Source organism: Mustela nigripes, chromosome 3 (genome assembly GCF_022355385.1).
Source record: "Mustela nigripes isolate SB6536 chromosome 3, MUSNIG.SB6536, whole genome shotgun sequence".
In the NCBI taxonomy this organism is placed as follows: domain Eukaryota; kingdom Metazoa; phylum Chordata; class Mammalia; order Carnivora; family Mustelidae; genus Mustela; species Mustela nigripes.
In genome coordinates, this window is record NC_081559.1 from 169018707 (window position 1) to 169032204 (window position 13498).

Below are 13498 nucleotides of genomic sequence, written 5' to 3' on the forward strand. Positions count from 1 at the left end.
GGCGTGATCTGTTCTTTATTGGGAGCCCTCCAGTGTATGCATGGTTAGGAGGGAATTATTAAGATCGCTGATCTGATTTGGACGTAAATAAAGTTTCATAAAAAATCTACTTCAGGTTTCCTATATATTAGTAATGAGGATAGCGTCCATTTATTGAGGCATTTCATGTGGGGTTACTTCATTTCATTTAAATTAGGCATTAAACCTTTTTATATTTGAGGAAACTGGTCTAAAAGGCTCAACAATATTCCAAGGTCATACATACATCAGTTAACAGATGATTAACTGAACACCCATCTCTGCATTACCTGCTTAGGCCCTGGGAATACGGTGGTGAGGGAGGAGGACACCGTGCCTTCTCTCATGCAGCTTACATTCTAGTAGGAGAGAGGAGATGGCTAATTCATGATAAGGAATAATACAATTTCAAGTGAAAATCATTTTACTGTCCATGTGAAGGAACCGAGGTGCTACTTTGAATCAGGTAGTCAGAGAAGGCCTTGTGAGGAGGTGACACCTGACTTGAAAATGGGATGACCAGGACGCACCAGCAACAAAAAGATGCAGGGGGTGGGGGGGAAGCATTTTATAAACAGCAGGTGGTACCATTGTGTTTCAGGGTTAGCCTTCTTTGAATCCAAACTTTATGCACTTTCTTATGAAATTCGTGTTTAATCAGATATCAGATATAGTAAGTTAAATGTGCTAACAACTAAAGCAAAATTTACAAATGAGTATACAGTCATTCTAATGGTCAGTGGACAAATTAGATAAGATTAAATCCTGAGTAGAGTAAGCCAAAAATGGCCAAGCCATAACAATATTTAATTATCATGTGAAAATTTGCACAAGATTCATATATTTAATTTAAAAAATTAACTTTAACTGATACTTCTTATAAAGCTCTAGGACATGACTTGTAATGTTAATTCCCTTCTTTCCTGTTTCCTTACAAGGTCAATCTAATCCCATGGAAAAGTGGTTTGACAATGAAGCCCATGGAGGTTTATATGGTATTTATATGAACCAAGATGGCCTTCCTGGGTGTTCTCTTATACAGGGATTTACCATTTGGACATGCTGGGATTATGGAATTTATTTTCAGGTAAATGTGATCCAAGGTGGTGATTGTTTATCTTGTTTTATGACTATACTTTGTACTATGTAACCTACAAGTTGTTTTACAGACCACAGAGAGTGTGCATATCTATAATGTGACTCTGGTTGACAACGGGATGGCCATTTCTTCAATGATTTACATGCCAGCCTCTGTATCTCACAAAATTTCCAGTAAAACAGTGCAGATTAAGGTAAGAAATGAATACAGCCACAGTAAGGAGAAAGGGTGAATTCAGTGAAGTTCTGGTAAGATTGATCTCCTTGACTCCAAAGCCAGGTGAGTCCAAACCTCCTTGCCTTTGTTCTCATTATATTCTGTCAGGAAGTGCTCTATCCCTCCCTCTCCTCCCTGGTCCCATCACCTCTTTTTGTGTACCACCCCTAGTCTTGCCACAGGTAGTGAAATTTTCATTTCCTCTATGAATCCTTTCCTGAACTAGCTTAGATAATATTGACACTCTCTCCTCTTTTTGTTCCTGCTGTTCCCTGGGCGTATTTCTGTCACAGAAACATAACATGTCATTATACATAATAATTTACCAGCCTAGCTTCCCCTTCCCAGTTTGTTGGCCATTCCACTTAGGGCATAAAGTCACATCCTTTTCATCTTGGCTTTATGAATAACCCCTTCCTCACACTTCAAGGTTGTGTTTTGCTACGGTGGAATTCAGTATTATCCATTATATATTTTCCTTGGGGAAAAGCTATCATTTAAACTGTACTGTTTAAATTTTTTTTATATAGAGCTCATTAATTGTTGGAAGTAGCCCTGGATTTAATTGCTCTGATGTCCTAACTAATGATGATCCCAATATTGAACTTTCTGCCGCCCACCGGAGCGCTAGACCTCCATCAGGTGAAAATTTTAGAAGTTTAATTTTGGTGTTCATGGGAGTGCATATTTAAATTTTATTAACTTTCTTTCTTTTATAAAAGGTGGGCGAAGTGGGATTTGCTGGCCTACCTTTGCTTCAGCACATAACATGGCACCCCGGAAACCCCACGCAGGGCTCATGAGTTACAATGCCATTAGTGGCCTTCTGGATATCTCAGGCAAGTTTAAACATAGTCTTGACAAATCTACTCAGTTAAGTTCTATAAAGAATATGTAGAATATATCTAATAATGTTTCACTATTAGTAAAAAAAGATCATGATTTAAATGAATCTGTATATGAATCTGCTCCGTGTGGAAAGCCAAGAAATCAGACATCACTCAATTTCAAGAATGGTTCCCTGGCAAAATTTGTATATGTTGAAGAAGTGACATTTAATTTTCCTTCTAAAACAGAAGAGGAAACACTGGTACAATGATTTAATGTTAGTTTCTATAAATTGTAAAAACCCTTTTATATAAGTAGGGTTACATATTATTATCTCTTTTTACAACTGAAGAAATTTAAATTCATATAACCCAAGAGCTAGTAACATCTCTTGGCTCTGTCCACCTGTTCACTTATTTCTTTAGTGCTTCTTCCATAGTTGATACTCTTTGGTAATCACTAACATGCCCTCTGTGTTTATTCCCAGAACCCCAAGCACATGCTTTTCCCTCAGTCTTCATTTTACCCAGTCATCCAGTTTTGTTCCTTCCAGGCCCCTGACTAATTAGCTAAGTCATTTTTTTTTAAATTTTTATTTTTTATAAACATATATTTTTATCCCCAGGGGTACAGGTCTGTGAATCACCAGGTTTACACACTTCACAGCACTCACCAAAGCACATACCCTCCCCAATGTCCATAATCCCAGCCCCTTCTCCCAAATCCCCTCCTCCCAGCAACCCTCAGTTTGTTTTGTGAGATTAAGAGTCACTTATGGTTTGTCTCCCTCCCAATCCCATCTTGTTTCATTTATTCTTCTCCTACCCACTTAAGCCCCCATGTTGCATCACCACTTCCTCATATCAGGGAGATCATATGATAGTTGTCTTTCTCTGCTTGACTTATTTCGCTAAGCATGATACGCTCTAGTTCCATCCATGTTGTCGCAAATGGCAAGATTTCATTTCTTTTGATGGCTGCATAGTATTCCATTGTGTATATATACCACATCTTCTTGATCGATTCATCTGTTGATGGACATCTAGGTTCTTTCCATAGTTTGGCTATTGTGGACATTGCTGCTATAAACATTCGGGTGCATGTGCCCCTTTGGATCACTACGTTTGTATCTTTAGGGTAAATGCCCAATAGTGCAATTGCTGGGTCATAGGGCAGTTCTATTTTCAACATTTTGAGGAACCTCCATGCTGTTTTCCAGAGTGGCTGCACCAGCTTGCATTCCCACCAACAGTGTAGGAGGGTTCCCCTTTCTCCGCATCCTCGCCAAGTCAGGAAATGATAGATGCTAGCTAAGTCATTTTTTATGTTTATCCTTACCTCACACCACTTCTCTCTTCACACAAAGTGGGTCACCCTGGGTACTACCTAAATTTCTATCCCATAGTAGAATCTGCCCATGTCACTCTCTTCCAAGGCCATCCCCAGGTGGGCTGAAATGCACTGGCATTATATAATAGGCTCATTCCAATATTTCATTTTTCAGAGACTTTGACCCCTTCTCCTACAATGTGCCATGGAAGTTCTTACCATTCTACTTCATTTGAAGTGGAACATGATATTTTCCAAACTTAAGAAAAGCCATGACAACAGCTCAGGAGAATACCCCCATCTGTAGTGATACTCTCCCTTATCCAGCTTTGTATTCTTTCCCCCTTGATCTAACACCATCACAATTTGCTCTCAGATATATATATACTCCTGATTCCTGTCAGTAAATGTTAGTTACTGCAGTTCCTTTGGTATACAATTCCTCTCATCCCATAGCAGGCTTATCACTTCCCCAGTCAGATCATGATGAGACTTGACCAGACTGACTGCTCTGTCTTCCAGAAGGGGAGATGGGGACAGGTCCCGAGAAAGACAAGATTTGCCTTCTTTTTTTTTTTTTTTTTTTTTGAGGTCTTGTCATGATTTCAAGATAGGGGGGGGCAGGAAAACTCTCTTCTAATAAGGGAGAAGCAGACCATTTATACAGATCTGGAACATTCAAGGGGAAACCTTGGTTTCAAGGCTCAAATTCATGTTCCCTATATTCCCATCCTAATTCGGTTCCATTCCTTTTCTATCAGAGCCCTGTCTTTGATGTAGGAGACTTGCCAGGGCTGAGAATTCAACCTTCTATGAATACTACATTGGTTTTGTTTTCAGATTCTGAGGTTTGCCTTGAATTTGTGATTGATTCTTTCTTCAGAGCATTAGTGATGGTCAATAGTCACCTACTTTTAGTTTTCTTGTAACCACTGTTTCCCCTTAACCCCTTAAATGCCAAAGTTACTGTACCACCCAGAGCACTTCCTTCCACCTAGATATTATCCCAGTTCACCATGAGCAAAATCTTTTTCTTTTTTTTTTATTAACACATAATGTATTATTTGCTTCAGGGGTGCAGGTCTGTGAATCTTCAGTCTCATGCAATTCACAGCACTCACCGTAGCACATACCCTCCCCAGGGTCCATAACCCAATCACCCTACCCTTCCTCCTGCAACCCTCAGTTTGTTTCCTGATACCATGAGTGAAATCTTTACAATTTCATTGTTACAGCTTTCTAGGGGCTTCAAGGGGCTATCAGTATTCCACATATCCCCAATAAGGGAGTCCTCAGACAGCAAGTGGGCTAAATCCATTATTGCATCATTACAGCCTGTATCCTAGGACCACTTCTGGTACTGTCTAAATCAGATGGTCTAAAAGTGAAGCCAGAGATGGGATTCTTGTGCAAGTAGTTTATTAAGGGTGTATTTTCACAAGAAAGGGAGTGAGGGAAGTAGGATAGAGCAGAGCTAAGCAAGGATAGCGTCTCAGCTAGAGTCAAGCTCCTTCTTGATACCTCAGGGAGCTGTGTAGTTTGGGTGCCCCCTCTTGAGGCAAGGGGATCTGCTGTTCGGTTGTTGGTTAGGCACAGTAGCCCTTTGCTGGTGGTATTGAGTGCAGAATCTCTTAGGAGAGGAAATTGTCATCTGGTCAAGGACAATTCTCCGGAAAAAGGGGCAGGTGTGAGTAGTGGGCAGCCAATACTTATGTGGGGGGTGCTGAGGGCCAGTGCACTGGGCCAGTAAAGCAGAACTGTACAGGTTACAGTGTCTGCTACTGTGGTATTTTATTAATATTCATCTAAGGTTCATATTGATGTACATAAAATATCATCTTAGGAAAATATATCACCGGGAAGGGTGGTGATATTACATAACTGATAATAAGAATTTTGGAGTCACCTTTTGCTTTTTTTTTTTTCTATTTTTGAGTTATTGGATTTTAATTACAGTGGAGATTAAGTTTGAATTCAATAAATTTTATCTTTTGGTCACACAATATATGCAATAAGGCCAAAAGAACTAATATTTCAATTAGTCTTTGCTGCATAACAAAATACCTCCAAAATTTAGAGTCTTTAAAGCATCATTTATTAGCTCCTGATTCTGTGGATTGACAGTTTGGGCTTTGTTCATTTGTACAGTTCTTCTGCTTGTCTCACCTGGGGTTATTCCTTAGGCTGTCATCAGTTTATGGGATAGATAAGCCAGGATAGTCTCACTTCTGTGTCCGGTGGTTGGTGCTTGCCAGTGTTTGGGCTGGCCATTAGCTAGAGTAAGGGGGGTGATGGGGCCTTATGTCTTCTGTGCTCATTCACATGCTGGAAGTCACAGAATTCCCCAAGAGCACCAAGAGAGAGTGAGCCCTAATAGGCAAGCACTTTTCAGATCTGCTTATATCACAATTGCTCTTGTCCCATTGGTCAAACCAAATCACATAACTAAACTCAGAGAAAATATGAGAAGACTATTCAATGGTATTAATGTAAGGAGGCAACAATCTAACATGAATAGTGGTGGACAGTCCACCACATAAGCTAGGAGCTCTATGTTCAAGGTGGTGTTATATGATGTATTTGCTGGAATATGCATGAAATGAAACTGATTTTATCACTTTCTCCATTCTGTTATTTATGTTTTAGGTTCAACATTTGTTGGATTTAAGAATGTTTGTTCAGGTGAAACTAATGTGGTATTCATCACTAACCCTTTGAATGAAGATTTACAGCATCCAATCCATGTGAAGAATATACAGCTGGTTGATACTACTGAACAATCAAAAATATTCATACATAGACCTGATATAAGGTACAACATATGAAAGTCTGTCTTTTTCTCTCATATTTATAGCTTTCTGTGTTTCTTTTTTCTCCTGCCATAGATCTGAGAAAGTTGCTATATTAAAGTAACTATTAATTAGCTATTAATTAGCTATTAATTAATTAATTTCTGTAAAATTTTAATCAGCACTATGAAAATTAAGACTATTTAATGCATCTGTGTTTTCTGTTAAATTGAAGAAGCTAGGCTCTAATATATATATTTTTCTCATTCTGTTTTTTTCACGCTTCCTAAGTAATACTATCATAAAAGATGGAGACCAGGTTAGAAGTGTGTTGTACATTAGTATCTCTCCATTAATGGTTATTAGAAATGAGAGACATTCCTCTATCTTTTCCTCCCTTTTTCTTACCTCTTTTGTTTCCTGTTGATTTCCAAATATCTTACCACACTCACCCCAGCATGCACTTTGAAATTTAATGTCAGCCATTATAATCACAGTGACTGAGAAGATGCAGAAACTCCAAACAGTGACTTTTCAATCACGAAAGTCAGTTGGAGTCAGAATGTTTCTAGAAACTGAGCCACTTAGACCTTAAATCTTAAAAGAAGATAGCCAGTAACTGCTATACTTTTAGAAAGTATATGGCCCAGTCACCCCCCCGTACTCTAGCTAATGGCCAGCCCAAACACTGGCAAGCACCAACCACCGGACACAGAAGTGAGACTATCCTAGACTATCCATCCCATAAACTGATGGTAGCCTAAGGAGTAATCCCAGGTGAGACCAGCAGAAGAACTATCCAAATGAACAAAACCCAAACTGCTAATCCATAGAAACAGGAGCTAATAAATGATGGTTTAAAGACTAAATTTTGGAGGTATTTTGTTACGCGGCAAAGACTAATTGAAACATTGTCCTTATTGGATATATTGCATGACCAAAAGATAACATATAGACCAGGAATTCAGATGTAAGCCAAGACTGGAGGAAAGACATTTTTTATGAGACATCTTTGAACCATTTCCAGTATGGGAAGAAGACAAGGAATAATGCTGTCGAATTAGATAGACATCTCTTTAGACAAATGCAGTGTTTCATAAATAGTTTGACTTCATCCGATTTTGTTTCAGCGACAACTGCACATCTCCTCGTTTAGTAACTATGGAACTGCAGTATTTTTTGGCTCAGTAGAGCCTCTCCTCACTAGAATATTATTAGCTTCTGTTTAGTTATCATTGGATCTTTCAGATGTAATATATCATTTTAATACCTAGGTCATGAAGAAAATACTATTTTGGGTTTTTTTGTTTTTGAAAAGAGAGAGATCATGCAAGTCTTGGGAGGGGGGAGGGTGAGAGAGAATCTTAGGCAGGCCCCATGCCCATTGCAGAGCCGGATGTGGGGCTCTATCTTAAGCCCTGCAATCATGACCTGAGCCGAAATCCAGAATTGGATGCTTAACCCACTGAGCCACCCAAGCACCTCAGAAAATACCACATTTTAAAATAGAATGTCTTTGAGCTCTGTGCTTTTATCAAGATGCTGCGGGCCTTTTCCTAGATCCCTTTTTACCCAAAGCTCTAAATATTGGGAGGGAGTTCTTCCAGGCCCCCAAAGCTCTAAATATTGGCCAGTAATAACCTACAGTTGCTCTCTTTTCCAGAAAATTGCGCTTAGCTGAATAGGAATAGCCTTGGGCAGCTAAAACCCTCCCTAACAGCATCTCCTTGAGCCCATGGAAAATGACTAGTTTATGCAGAAGTACAAAAGGCCAACCACCTTGTCTCAAGATGGGAGCAACCCTAGGTGCAATTGATGACCCAGAGGTGCCCCTGGGATCAGAATGAAGCTAGTCCATAGACCACAGTAATCTTGTTTTCCTTCCTTCATCTTATGTGGCTTCTCTCCTTCTTTTTTGCAAAAATTCCTTCAGTAAATCACTTGAACAAAAATGTGTGGGGCAGCTGGGTGGCTCAGTGGGTTAAAGCCTGTGCCTTCGGCTCAGGTCATGATCCTAGGGTCGTGGGATCGAGCCCTGCATGGGGCTCTCTGATCAGAAGGGAGCCTGCTCCCCCCCAACCCGCCTGCCTCTCTGCGTGCTTATGATCTCTCTCTCTGTGTCAAATAAATAAATAAAATATTTTTTTTAAAAAAATCTGCGTTTCAGGCTCTGTTTCTTTGCGACATGAAGTAAAAACAGAGCCCTAAGTCATAATATAAAAGTGCCACTGGGTACTCTACCTGCAGACTGGCTCACAATAGCATCTTCACATGCTTGAACACAGAGAACTCATGAGCTACAGAAATACTTATTCAAGTTGTCTCCAAAGCTGTTATTGTACAGTAAGGGGCAACTTACCTCTTCATAGCTCTCTTACAGCAAAAAGAGAAAGAGATGCTAAACAGTTTCTAATAGTTCTGAGCATTCCACTATTACTTTGTTGTTATAACTTCGGAATAAGTCTTATTTCCCCATAGTATATATCATGATATAGTATAACTATACTGTATACCATGTATAGTACGTAATGTGCAGTATATTGCAAGTTAAGCATCTGTTTTATTATTATTGCCAGTTAACAATCAGCTACTCCAGGTAGCTCAAGATGAAGGCAGAATGCCATCTATGGTGCATGATAAATATGTAGTATTTCATCTCTTACAGTTTGGGTATTTACAGAATGGTTACTAAAATACGTAGCATAGTGGGATGTCTGGGTGGCTCAGTGGGTTAAGCCACTGCCTTTGCCCTGAGTCATGATCTCAGGGTCCTGGGATAGAGCCCCACATCAGCTCTCTGCTCAGCAGGGAGCCTGCTTCCCCTCCTCTCTCTGTCTGCTGCTTTGCCTACTGGTGATCTCTTTCTCTCTCTGTCAAATAAATAAATAAAGTCTTTAAAATATATGTAGTCTAGCAATCATAATCGAAGTATATCTCTTTGTATATACATAAACAAGTCTATATAATATTAGGTACTAATCTGCAATTGGTGATGGCCTAAGAAATTGAGATGAGGGACTGAACTTTAAGCATTTAGATTATTTAATAATAATCATACAATACTTTTATAAACTTTAAAGACCCATGTAAACAAGGTGGGAGAGACTTCCAACACAGGGATTTTGTATGTCCTACACAACAGACTGTTGGCATGCTCAGTGGGGCAATATTAGTATACTGTGAGCCAGGCGCAAGGTTGAAATCTATCATTTGACAAAATATGGAATAACAAAATGGAATTCTAATTTTATCCCTCCAGGTATAACTTGTCCTTTTGAAATGTTAATGAATTAATAATAATAACATAACAAACCCAGAGAATGGAAAAACAGACCTTCTTCCAATACTAGTTACATACGTTCCTTGTTCCCATTTTGAATCCTTTCTGAAATGAAAGATTCAGTGAGTCAAAAAACTTTGGATACTCTCTTACCAAATCCTCAACTGAAATGCTCTCTGGAAACGGGAAGGATACGAACTATAAATATTCATGTGTTTTGCCTTTTTTCCGCAGTAAGGTGAATCCAGCTGATTGTGTAGACATGGTTTGTGATGCCAAGAGGAAATCTTTTCTTAGAGATATGGACGGTTCCTTTCTGGGAAATTCTGGTTCAGTGATACCTCAAGCAGAATATGAATGGAACGGAAATAGTCAATTTGGAATTGGAGATTACAGGATTCCTAAGGTGATGCTCACATTCCCAAACGGCAGTAGGATGCCTGTCACTGAGAAAGCACCGTACAAAGGTTTGTTGGATATTCTTCTGTTAGTACTCAAGTTTGTGAAACAAAACATATCTTTTATTTTTAGTAATTGGCATAATCAACCAATAACATATTTTCTACTTACTAATCTTACATAAAAGAAGAAGTATATGGATGTTTTTGGAGAGATTGCTTTTCCTCACTAAAACATATATACCTATTTTTAGGAATTATTCGAGATTCAACCTGTAAATACATTCCACAATGGCAGAGCTATCAGTGCTTTGGGATGGAATATGCAATGATGGTTATTGAAAGCCTGGATTCTGACACAGAAACTCGAAGACTCTCACCAGTGGCTATAGTGAGCAATGGTTATGTTGATCTCATTAATGGTACGTGTTCAGTTTAAACAAACTAGTAGTTACTCAAAGCAGTCACTATTTATTACATGCGTGGAGACATCTCACAAATTATTTATCACATTAAACTAACGAACATCAGGACTGCTTTCCTTCTGCTTGTAAGAAAAGATCTACATGCAGGAGAGCTGTTTGATGCTTCAGTGGACTTCCCTATGAGTAAACCAGGATAGTTATTCAAAATTAACCATTAGAAGAAGAGGAGAGTTATTCCTTGACTGATCTTCATACTTATATTAATAAGGTGGCATAAATATTTTAAGGAAAAATTGACCCAAGTGTCTCCAAAAAGACAATTTGCCTTACATAAATTAAAACACAGATAATGTGTTATTTGGAATACTTGAGAAGTTATTTTCAGCCTACTCGGTTTTTATTTTCATGACTCCTTCTAAGACTTAATCTTGAATCAGTGTGTTTTGGGGCTTGTTTGTTTTCATTCCTGGTTCCTTTGACAGTCAGGAACTTATTGGCAAGCTCCAGAGTCTAGGCTCCTTACATTCTGGTCATGGGTGAGTCTAGCAGAGAGGGAAGACAGTGGTCTCCATAAGAATTCAGATCAACTTAGGAGCCCAGGACTTTCTGAATCAATAAGATGAACTTCTAGGACTGCAGAAAATAGAGGGAAGGAACTCATTGTATTACCCAGAAATAGTATGGGGGGTTTATAGATTAGTCGCTAAGAAGGCTTAAGAGTCTTTCCAGGGCTGAAGGGGCATGTAACCTGGATGAAAAAGATTTCTGTGCCCTGGCAGTGTCAAAACATTGACTGAAATATCCTGAGATTCAACAAAATAGCCAGTATCCCACAAAAATATTTGTTTTTTAAAAAGTGTGTTAGCAAGGAAATTAAAGAACACTCAAAGAAATGGTGATATATCAAAAAAAAAAAAAAGTTTTCAAGAGAATAGAATGAACTAAATGAGGGATGTCCCAAAGTTACATGATTTCAAGTCTCTCCTCACTTCTGTTGCCTGCAACATGCAATTTGCCTGGTTTCTCTGACCCATAATCAACCCAATTTTAAGGGCTGCCTCTCAAATCTTACAAAGCAGAGAGCTTGTGGGAAGAACTTTAGAGCAGTCAGTGTGAATAATGGAGATATTTTCAAATTGCTCTGTTTTATATGCTAGAGAAAGATTTTAGTCTATTTATTTTTATACTTTTCTTTTTTGAAAAGAATACAAGCTTTCGATTTACAATAGTGACATGACATTTCTCTTAAAAATAAGTTTAAATTTTTAAAAGTGACTGTCAGTTTAAAGAAAAGTCTTAAGTAAATGATGACAGTATTGCAAAAATTATGAAGATGTTGAAAGAATCACTGAGGCATAAGATGCAACCACAGTAGATTGGGGGAAAAAATCCCAAGATAAAAGTTATTGAATATCACTAAAGTTTCCTTTAATATTTAAAACTCAATTTCATTTATTTTTTAAAAATGGCTTTTGCTACTCTGAATTTTTCATTTTATACATAGAAATTTCTTTCTGTTTTCAAAACTCACAGAGAAGCTTTATTTAAATGCAGAATTTACATTCTGGATGCTAAGAGAAAGTTGGTATTCTACACAAGCTTCAGAAGTTTATATTGATTTAAAATTTGATTGAAGTTCAGTTATAAATATTGATAAGAATTCCAAGTAAGCTAGGAGATTGAGCAAAGCTAATGAATAAATACATCAAGAAAGTTTAATACTCCATATCTCACTCAATGTTTTATAATCCCAGCCACATGAAAACTGAAGTGAAGTAGAAAAGTTTGCTACAAGTCATGCTATGCCTGTTCTGGAAATGTCTGGATTCAGGTAGAAAAGCAGCCACTGTGTTTGGTTTTTTAGAGGTTTTACTGGAGTGTTATTTCTCTGATTACATCAGTTCATTCATGATGCTGACCCTCCAAAGGTGCCTATGATCACAGTCTTTAATAAAAATGTATTAAAATAACAATGGAGGAAGATTATAAACTTCATAAAAAACAAACTTAAGAGTTTGTCGAATTTGCAGATTAACTGATGAAGAAATGGGTATGTGAAAGAATTAACAAATCCATGGTTTAGCCATACAAATGTCTATATTTCCAAGTACAGGCTCTGTTTTTAATAAATTAACTCTGTAACTTTACATTTAAAATTAAACAGTCTGAGAAAATTGGCTTTTGATAGGTAGACTAAACTAAACTAAACTCGCATTTGATAGGTAGCATTTTCTTTCTTACCATGTGGCCAGGACTTAAATATGATTGTTGAAGCAGAGAATCATATAAAACCTACTGTTTCCTTCAAGGACCCTTCCTGTGCAAACTTAACACATTTGACCCTACAAGTAAACAAGTAAGGGTAGTAGGAAGGAGTTGCATCTTGCCTTCTTTTTAAGCTAAGGATAGATGGGTGGATGGATAATGGATGTAAATGCTGAACTTGACCCTGCAATTTATTTTTAATACAATGACTCTTCAGGGTTTGTGCTAAATAATATTCATGATATAGAATGTGAACTTTCATTTATGTGGCTTTAGGCCCACAGGATCATGGCTGGTGTGCTGGATACACATGCCAGAGAAGACTGTCCCTGTTTCACAGCATTGTGGCTCTGAACAAATCTTATGAAATTTACTTCACTGGTACCAGTCCTCAGAACCTTCGGCTGATGTTGCTTAATGTTGACCATAGAAAGGTAACACAAGATAGAAATGACTTCTTGAGGTATCGGTGTTGTTTATTGACATCTATTTCTAAATGCTAAGGATTTATCTCCTCCCCTCTGCACTTGAACATCATCACAAGGATCATCAGGATACAACTAAAAATAAGCTTAATTCGGAAAGTTTTCATCAGCCCGAGAACATCGATGCATACGGCACATCTGTCCCCCACCGTTACAGTGAGGCTTATGACTTACGTGATTGGCAGCAAAGTTGAACTTTTATGTAAAAGTAATGCATATCCAGGACTGGTGACTGGAATTATATATTTATTTTCCATGCTGCTATTTATATATTTCAGGAACACACCTTTGGAATTTACTTCAGCAATCACAGCACATTATTTTAAGTTTCTTCAACAATATCAGATCCTTGCTATGAACTGCATT

At 38.1% G+C, this 13498-nt stretch overlaps 1 protein-coding gene across 1 annotated transcript in view; it reads left to right on the top strand.

Annotated features, from left to right (window-relative positions):
• PKHD1L1 (PKHD1 like 1) overlaps positions 1-13498 on the top strand; it is a 157202-nt gene that overhangs the window by 125325 nt on the left and 18379 nt on the right. The window contains exons 64-71 of the mRNA XM_059395052.1: positions 957-1105; positions 1188-1310; positions 1864-1975; positions 2056-2172; positions 6137-6302; positions 9794-10026; positions 10212-10379; positions 12924-13081. Coding sequence (XP_059251035.1) covers positions 957-1105; positions 1188-1310; positions 1864-1975; positions 2056-2172; positions 6137-6302; positions 9794-10026; positions 10212-10379; positions 12924-13081 — 1226 coding nt within the window. The remainder of the gene's footprint in view (positions 1-956; positions 1106-1187; positions 1311-1863; positions 1976-2055; positions 2173-6136; positions 6303-9793; positions 10027-10211; positions 10380-12923; positions 13082-13498) is intronic.